A 9,648-nucleotide genomic window follows, 5' to 3' on the forward strand; every position below is an offset into this window, starting at 1 on the left:
CTTGGCTGTTGTAAATATTGCTTCTTTGAATATTGGGGTGTTTTGTCATTGTTGAGTTGCTAAGTTGTGTCCAACTCTTCGCAACCCTGTGCACTGCAGCACGCCAGGCTTCCCTGTCCATCACCAACTCCTGGAGCTTGCTCAGACTCATGTCCATCGAGTTGGTGATGCCATCCAACCATCTCATCCTCTGCCACCCTCTTCTCCTTTTGCCTTCCATCTTTCCCAGCATCTTTGGGGTGCATGTCTTTTCAAATTAGTGTTTTCCTTTTCTTTGGCTTATAAATAGCTAAGCAGGATTGATAGGTCGTATGATAGTTGTTTTTAATTTTTAATCCATGCTGTTTTCCACAGTGGCTGCACCAGTTTCCATTCCCACCAACAGTGGCTGAGGCTTCCGTTTCTCCACGTCCCTGCCAACACGTATCTATTGTCTTTTTAATGATGGCGGTTTTGACAAGTGTGAAGTAGTATCTCACGGAGTTTTTGATTTGAATTTCCCTGATGGTTAGTGATATTGAACATCTTTTCATTTGTATGTTGGCCATCTGTCTGTCTGCTTTGGAAACATGCTTATTCAGGTCCTCTGCCCATTTTAAAATCAGATTGGGCTTTTTAGAACATATTGACTTGTATGAGTTGTTTATATGTTTTGGGTAGTAAGGCCTTATCAGACGTATCATTTACAAACATCTCCTCCTGCTCGGCGGGCCGCCTTTTCAACTTGGTGATGGTTTCCTTCACTGTGCAAAAGCTTTTTAGCTGATGTAGTCCCATTTGATTATTTTTGCTTTTTTAAAAGCCTTTGCCTGAAGAGACGGATCCGTAAAAATATTGTTAAGGATGATGATATCAGAGACAATATTGCCTGTGTTTTCTGCTTGGAGTTATGTGGTTTCAGGTCTTAACCTTCGAGTCCATTTTGACTTCTTTTTGTGCGTGGTGTGACACAGTGGTCCAGCCTGGATTTTACCTGTAGCTGCCCGGTTTTCCCAACACCATTTATTGAAGAGTCTGTCTTTCCCCCATCACATTTTTTCCTTCCTTGTTGTAGATTAATTGACCACGTGTGAGTGGGCTTATTTCTGGGCTCCTCCTTCTGTTCCACTGTCTATGCGTCTGTTTTTGTGCCAGTACCACTCTGATTATTGTAGCTTTGTAATGTAGTTTGAAGTCAAGACGTGTGATGCCTTCTTTCTTGTTTCTCAACATTGCTTTGGCTATTTGAAGTCTTTTATGGTTCCACACACATTCTGGAATCGTTTTCTCTATTTCAGTGAAAAAAATGTCATTGGCATTTGATAGAGATTGCATTGACTTTGCAGACTGCTTTGGGTTGTATGGTCATTTTTAACATATTAACTCTCCTAATCCATGTGCAACTGACATTGACATTGACAAGTCGCTTAGTCATGTCCAACTCTTTGCAACCCCGTGGACTGTAGCCTACCAGGCTCCTCTGTCCATGGGATTTTCCAGGCAAGAGTACTGGAGTGGGGTGCCATTGCCTTCTCCAGCCAAATGCACTCATCTCACACACTAGTAATGTTCAAAATTCTCCAAGCCAGGCTTCAGCAATACGTGAACCGTGAACTTCCAGATGTTCAAGCTGGTTTTAGAAAAGGCAGAGGAACCAGAGATCAAACTGCCAACATCCACTGGATCATGGAAAAAGCAAGAGAGTTCCAGAAAAACATCTATTTCTGCTTTATTGACTATGCCAAAGCCTTTGACTGTGTGGATCACAATAAACTGTGGAAAATTCTGAAAGAGATGGGAATACCAGACCACCTGACCTGCCTCTTGAGAAACCTATATGCAGGTCAGGAAGCAACAGTTAGAACTGGACATGGAACAACAGACTGGTTCCAAATAGGAAAAGGAGTATGTCAAGGCTGTATGTTGTCACCCTGCTTATTTAACTTCTATGCAGAGTACATCATGAGAAACACTGGGCTGGAAGAAGCACAAGCTGGAATCAAGATTGCTGGGAGAAATATCAATAACCTCAGATATGCAGATGACACCACCCTTATGGCAGAAAGTGAGGAGGAACTAAAAAGCCTCTTGATGAAGGTGAAAGAGGAGAGTGAAAAAGTTAGCTTAAAGCTCAACATTCAGAAAACTAAGATCATGGCATCCGGTCCCATCAGTTCATGGCAAATAGATGGGGAAACAGTGGAAACAGTGGCTGACTTTATTTTTTGGGGCTCCAAAATCACTGCAGATGGTGACTGTAGCCATGAAATTAAAAGACGCTTACTCCTTGGAAGGAAAGTTACGACCAACCTAGACAGCATATTAAAAAGCAGAGACATTACTTTGTCAACAAAGGTCCGTCTTGTCAAGGCTATGGTTTTTCCAGTAGTCGTGTATGGATGTGAGAGTTGGACTGTGAAGAAAGCTGAGTGCTGAAGAATTGATGCTTTTGAACTGTGGTGTTGGAGAATTCTCTTGAGAGTCCCTTGGACTGCAAAGAGATCCAACCAGTCCATCCTAAAGGAGATCAGTCCTGGGTGTTCATTAGGAGGACTGATGTTGAATCTGAAACTCCAATACTTTGGCCACCTGATGCGAAGAGCTGACTCATTTGAAAAGACCCTGATGCTGGGAAAGATTGAAGGCAGAAGAAGGGGGGCACAGAGGATGAGATGGTTGGATGGCATCACCGACTCAATGGAAATGAGTCTGAGTAGACTCTGGGAGTTGGTGATGGACAGGGATGCCTGGCGTGCTGCCGTCCGTGGGGTCACAAAGAATCGGACACGACTGAGCGACTGAACTGAACTATTGCAGAATTCACGCTTAAGTTGAAGAAAGTAGGGAACACCACTATGCCATTCAGATATGACCTAAATCAAATCTCTTATGATTATACACTGAAGGTGACAAATAGATTCAAGGGATTAGATGTGGTAGACAGAATGCCTGAAGGACTATGGACAAAGGTTCAAAACATTGTACAGGAGGCAGTGACCAAAACCATCCCAAAGAAAAAAAGAAATGCAAGGAGGCAAAGTGTTTGTCTGAGGAGGCTTTACAAATAGCTGAGAAAAGAAGTGAAAGCCTAGGGAGAGAGGGAAAGACATACCTAACTGAATGCAGAGTTCCAGAGAATAGCAAGGAGAGAGAAGAAAACTGTAAGTGAACAATGCAAAGAAATAGAAGAAAACAATAGAATGAGAAAGAGATCTCGTCAAGAAAACTGGAGATAGATATCAAGGGAACACTGCATGCAAAGATGGGCACGATAAAGGACAGAAAGGTCAGGACCTAACAGAAGTAGAAGAGATGAAGAAGAGGTGGCAACAATACACAGGAGAACTATATATAAGGTCTTAATGACCTGGATAACCACTCACCGAGTGCCAGACGTCCGGGAGTGTGAAGTCAAGTGGGTCTTAGGAAACAGTACTACAAACAAAGCTAGTGGAGGTGATGGAATTCCAGCTGAGCTACCTAAAATCCAAAAAGATGATGGTATTAAAGTGCTGCACTCAATATGCCAGCAAATTTGAAAAACTCAGCAGTGGCCACAGGACTGGAAAAGGTCAGTTTTCATTTCAATCCCAAAGAAGGGCAATACCAAAGAATGTTCAAACTACCACACGATTGCACTCATTTCACATGCTAGCAAGGTAATGCTCAAAATCCTTCAAGTTAGGCTTCAACAGTATGTGAACTGAGAACTTCCAGATGTACAAGCTGGAGATAGAAAAGGCAGAGGAACTAGAAATCAAATTGCCAACATTCCTTGGATCATAGAGAAAGCAAAGAACTCCAGAAAAACATCTCCATTTGCTCCATTTGACTGTGTGGATCACACCAAACTGGAAAATTCTTAAAGAGATGGGAATACCAGACCATTTTACCTGTCTCATGAGAAGCCTCTTTGCAGGATAAGAAGCAGCAGTTAGAACCAGACATGTAGCAATGGAGTGGTCAAAACTGGGAAAGGAGTACGTCAAGGCTGTATGTTGTCACCCTGCTTATTTAGCTTATATACACATTATAGCATGCAGAATACCAGGCTGGATGAATCACAAGCTGGAATCAAGACTGCCAAGAGAAATATCAGCAACCTCAGATATGCAGACAGTATCACTGTAATGGCAGAAAATGAAGAGGAACTTAAGAGCCTCTTGATGATGGTGAAAGAGGAGAGTGAAAAAGCTAGCTTAAAATGCAACATTATAAAACTAAGATCAAGGCATCCAGTCATGGCAAATAGGAGGGGGAAAAGTGGAAACAGTGACAGATTTTATTTACTTCAGCTCCAGAATCACTGTGGACAGTGGCTGCAGCCATGAAATTAAAAGGTGCTCCTTGGAAGGAAAGCTGTGATCAACCTAGACAGCATGTTAAAAAGCAGAGGTATCACTTTGCCAACAAAGGTCCTTCTAGTCAAAACTATGGTTTTTCCAGTAGTCATGTACAGATTTGAGACTTGGACCATAAAGAGGGCTGAGCCCTGAAGATTTGATGCTTTTGAATTGTGGCACTGAAGGACTCCTGAGAGTCCCTTGGGCAGCAGGGAGATCCAACCAGTCAGTCCTAAAGGAAATTAACCCTGAATATTTGTTGGAAGGACTGATGCTGAAGCTCCAGTACTTGACTACCTGATGTGAAGAGCTGACTCATTGGGAAAGACCCTGATGCCGGGAAAGATTGAGGGCAGGAGGAGAAGGGGATAAGACAGAGGATGAAGTATTTGGATAGCATCACCAACTCAATGAACAAGAGTTTGGGCAAACTCCAGGAGATCATGATGGACAGGAAGCCTAGTGTGCTGCAGTCCATAGGGTTGCAAAGATTTGGACAGGACTTAATGCCTGAAGAACAGCAAAGGCCTATATTGCTATGAATTTCCCTCTTAGAACTGCTTTGCTTCATTCCACAGATTTTGGAAAGTTATGTTTCTATTTTCATTCATTTTGAGGTGCTTTTTATCTTTGATTTCTTCATGGACTCTTTATCTTTTTCAGTAGCATATCGGTCAGTCTTCATGTTTTTTCCCACTTTCTTCCTGTGGTAGAGTACTAATTTCATAACACCGTGTTCAGAAAAGATGCTTGATACCATTTCAGTCTTCATACATCTGTTGAGACTTGTTTTGTGGCCTAGCGTGTCATCTCTCCTGGAGGATGCTCCCCATGCACTTGAAGAGAATGTGTATTCTGCTGTCTGGGATGGAATGTTCAATAGACACCTATCAAGTCTTCTTGGCCGAGTGTGTCATTTAAGGCCCTTGTTTCCTTATTGATCTTCCGTCTGGATGAACAGTCCATTGATGTATGTCAGGTCACTGTAAGCTTTTCTCTTTCTGTCTGAATATTTGCTTTATATATTTTAGGTGCTCCTGTGTCAGGAGCATATATGTTTATGAACATTGTATCCTGTTGTTGGGATAATTACTGTATCATTATATGATGCCCTTCTTTGTCTTTTGTTGCAGACTTTGTTTTAAATTCTGTTTTGTCTAATATATGTATTACTACCCCACCTTTCTTTTTGTATCTGTCTTCAAGGAATATCCTTTTCCATTCTCTCATTTTCAGTCTGTGTGTCTTTAGTTCTGAGATGAATCTCTTACGGGCAGCATATGGATAGTTAAACAAACCAAACCAAACGCATTCAGCTACGTAATGTCTTTCTGATGGAAGTGATCGGTGACGGGTGCGTGCTTACTCCGTTCCGTTACTTACTGCCTAGTTGTTTCCGTGGCTCTTCTCTGATCTCTCCTTTTAGTCTTTCTCTCCCCTTGTGGTTGGATAGCTGTCTTTAATGTCATGTTTGGTGTCCTCTCTTCTCTGTGTGCATCTGCTGCAGGTTTTGCTTTGCTGTTACTGCGAGGTTCACACATACGTCTCTCTGTAACTGTGTCTATATCTATCTATAGCTCTAATTTGTTTTACCCTGATAATCATATTTTAATTCAAACACATTGTAAAAACTACATTTTTTTACTCCCCCACTCCACAATTTTATGCTCTGATGTCACATTTTACATCTTTATGTGTATTTCTTAAGTCCTTATTGTAGTTCTATGTAGTTAATTTTATGATTTTTGTCTTTTAACCTTCGTACTAGCTTAAATTTTAAGTGGCCGATCCACTGTCTTTACTATATATTTGCCTTTCCAGCGAAATAGTTTTCCTTCATAGATTTTCTTCTTATTTCTTTTTATGGCCTTTTCTTTTTTGATTAGAGAGGGCCCCTTAACATTTCTTGTGAGGCTAGTTCAGTGGAGACAGACTCTCTTAGTTTTTGCTTGTCTGGGGAACGCTGCTTCAGTCCTGAATGATGAGCATCTTTGGTTGTAGGTTTTCCCTTTCGATACTTTAAATACATCACGTCACTCCCTTCCGGCCTACAAAGCCTCTAGTGAAGCATCAGCAGGTAGCGTTATGGAGGCTCCCTCGTCTGTGACTCTTTTTCTCTTGCTGCCTTTAAAGTTCTCTCTTTACCCCCACATTTCGCCATCTTGTTTGGGACCCTTCGTGACCTTTACCTGGGTACCGGCTTCCTTCTTCAGGAAAGGGGTGTTTTCAGCCATCATTTTATCGAATGCATTTTCTGCCCCCTTTTTCCTCTCCTCCCGGGGCCCCTACCGTGTGAATGTTAGTATGCTTGATGTTGCCTCGGAGGCTTTTTAAACTGTCCTCATTTTAAGAGAAGTGTTTTCTTCCCACTGTTCTGATTGGGTGATCCCCATGACTGTGTCTCCCAGGTCACTTGTATGTTCTTCTGTATCAGCTCGTCTGCAGTTGACTCCCCGTTGTGTGAATTTCACCTCAGTGAGTTCTTTTGCTCTGGTTGGTTCTTTTTGTTTTTTTTTTTTTTTGTATTTTCTAATTCTTTGTTGAAGTTCTCACTGTATCCCTAAATTCTTTCCCCAAGTTTGGTCAGTATTTCTCTGGACTGTTACTTAGAACTTTTTATCTGGTGAATTACTTATCTGTATTTCTTTAGGGTCCTTCTCCCCCCTGGGGTTTCATCTTGTTCTTTTGTTTGGAACATGTTCCTCTGTCTCCTCAGTTTGTTTGGCCTTCTCTGTCTGTCTCTACGAGGTTATGCAAACTTTGTGCCGACTTTGGAGGCATGTCCTCGTGTGGGGGCGTGTGCCCTGTGAGCTAGCGGCTTAGGCGGCAGAGCTAGGTCTGAACTGAGCCTGGCCGCGTCCTCTAGGCTGTGTCGGCGGCTCCTCACTCTGTATCCACCGCGCCACTTTCCATCACCTGATGTTCTTGGGGTGCTCTCTCTGCTGGGATGCTTTGGCATGTTGGAATTTTAAAACCTGAGCTCCTATCAGTAGGGATTTTCTATTCCTCCTCCCCCCAAGGGAATCACATGCTGCCTGCCTGACACCAGGTGAGGCCTACGGGTTGTTTCATATCTGCTCCTTTCCACTGTCAGCTGAGGACCAGTGGGATGCCCACGCTGCTGGGAGATGCTTCTGCTCAGAGCCCTGGCAGCAAAGCTTTCCTGGCCCCTCTGCCCATAGGGAGAACCTTTTGTCCCTTCCACAGTCCAGGCTGCACAGGGCTGCCAGCTCCACACCTGTGATGCCCTGAAGGAGCTATTGCTGCATCTGATATCCACGCACACACTCACTACGGCCCCACAGGTTTTTTTAAGTGTGTGGGACTTAGGTCCCCTGTGACCTCAGGTGGCTGTTGACTTTATATTAATAAATATTGATTTTGCCTAACATTTTGATGTGTCTGCGAGGAAGGTGGTCATTTCAACAGTTACCATACTGCTGTGACTTCTTCAAAATAGACGCTTCTGGATACTTATCTCTCTTTCTTGATACTCTCATCTTGGGCCAGTCAGTCTGATTCCCCAGGTAGATGCTGGTGCATATTTTGAGAATTTTGCTGTTTCTCGCTGGTGTTTTTCTCTGTTTTCCCAGGTTGGGTATAGAAATAGGTTTGTGGTATAATAGAAACCGGGAAGGTTCTTGTTATTTTTTAGGCCACATAGAGGAAGGAGGGAAGTAGGGTCATGGAGGTCTCACTTTGGCCTCCCTGGTGGCTCAGATGGTAAAGAAATCTGTCTGCGATGTGGGAGACCTGGGTTTGATCCCTGGGTTGGAGGATCCCCTGAAGAAGGAAATGGCAACCCACTCCAGTATTCTTGTCTGGAGAGTCCCCATGGACAGAGGAGCCTGGCGGGCTGCAGTCCACGGGGTCAGAGTCGGGCACGACTGAGCGACTAAGCATGCACACAGGTGTCACTGTAGAGGGCTGGGTCCTCTCTGGAGGGAGTCCCTGCCGCACAGGGGGCACCTGCTGGGGGTCCCCTGGGATCCCACCCACATGCCTCGTCTTTGATGGCTCTGACACGTGACTTGTCACGTCTTCACTTTCTCGTAGGGACACAGACGCTCTGGTTCTAATCCTTCCACTGTTCACTAGGGACTTAGGGTTGGAGAGTCAGTTCTCCACTCAGAATTTGAGCAGCAGCACTGTCTTGATAACCATCATTTCTAGACAGAGGGGTTGTCTCCAGGTAAAGGAATGCCGTGTCACCTGGAGGGGAGTGGAGAGTGCATTCCTGCAGGTGTGTGTGCACACACGCGTGCATGAGTGTCTCCCATGGCCAGTCCAAGCACAGGTGGCTCCGAGGCTGGCTGCTCTGCACCCATCAGTGTGGGTCAGGATGTTTGTGACTTCTGGATCCTCACGAGAAACAAACAGGAACCAGGAGGCAAGGAGGGAGCCTCTCACTGACCGGCACCTGGCCTGGAGTGGGCAGGGCTTGGGAGCTCAAGGGCGGCCCCGGGCCTGACCCAGGGCAGGGAGGGCCCAGTGCTCCAGGGACAAGGCAGAGAGACCTCTGGGGACAAGGACAGCCCCCTCCCCTCCTGACCTGGGGGCTGTCCTGTGCCGGACGCTGCCTTACCTGTGCCCTCCTTCCCGACAGGAAAAATGTACCCAATGATGTTCATAAAGAAACCCCTGAAGCAACTTGGCAACGAGCCCCAGGGGTCTGAGGCCCGGAAGCCGTCACGCAAGTCCAGGTGCCGCGTATCATACTCCACCTACAGTCATGAGTGAGCGTCTGGGTGCCCCGCTGACTACACAGGGCTCCCAGAGCACCCCGAGACTTTGTCCCGGCCTGCCAAGGGAAGAAGGCCTTCACAGCAACCTCCGCCCCGGGAGGAGCTGGGCCAGTGGGCTCGGGGTCTGTCAGGACTCGAGCAGGGGGGCAGGTGAGCACCCCACGCTGCCCGGCGGGGTCCATGGAAGCCTGGGCCGCGCCCTGCAGGTCTCCCTCCGAGGAGCCACCTCCTGCTCCCAGAGTCTGCTGCCCGGCCCTTCTCCGGGCTGGGGGCCCTCAGCGCTACAGGGCCCTGACGACCGAGAAGCTTTGTTGAACGCTTGCGCGGCAAGCCAGTGTGGGCGGCGACACCCGAATAAAGTGACCATCAGTGGCTCGTGCCTCTGCTGCAGCCTCTGGCTGGGGTCCGGGGCCCACACGCGGTATGAGGCTGGAGAGGCTGCCCCACTGGGGCTGCAGGGCACATGGGGGTGCAAGGGCGCAGCTGGTGGCGTCACTCAGGGGTTGTGCAGGACTCTGCCTGGGCAGGCAGGGCAGCTGGGCAGGGGTCCCTGCTCTGGTGAGAGATGCCAGCTAGGCAGG

General features: G+C 46.2%; 1 protein-coding gene across 6 annotated transcripts in view; it reads left to right on the plus strand.

The window, feature by feature from the left end:
• Positions 1-9,439, plus strand: part of ANKMY1 (ankyrin repeat and MYND domain containing 1) — a 54,263-nt gene extending 44,824 nt beyond the window's left edge. For all 6 annotated transcript variants that reach the window (XM_086374986.1, XM_086375025.1, XM_086375004.1 and 3 more), the window contains one exon: positions 8,929-9,439. In XM_086374986.1, coding sequence (XP_086231112.1) covers positions 8,929-9,062 — 134 coding nt within the window. In that variant the 3' untranslated portion in view covers positions 9,063-9,439. The remainder of the gene's footprint in view (positions 1-8,928) is intronic.
• The last annotated feature ends 209 nt before the right edge of the window (positions 9,440-9,648 follow it).

The sequence above is a fragment of the Bos grunniens genome, chromosome 3 (assembly GCF_055505025.1).
Source record: "Bos grunniens cultivar Pamir isolate PY7600 chromosome 3, Bosgru_T2T1.0, whole genome shotgun sequence".
Taxonomy (NCBI): domain Eukaryota; kingdom Metazoa; phylum Chordata; class Mammalia; order Artiodactyla; family Bovidae; genus Bos; species Bos grunniens.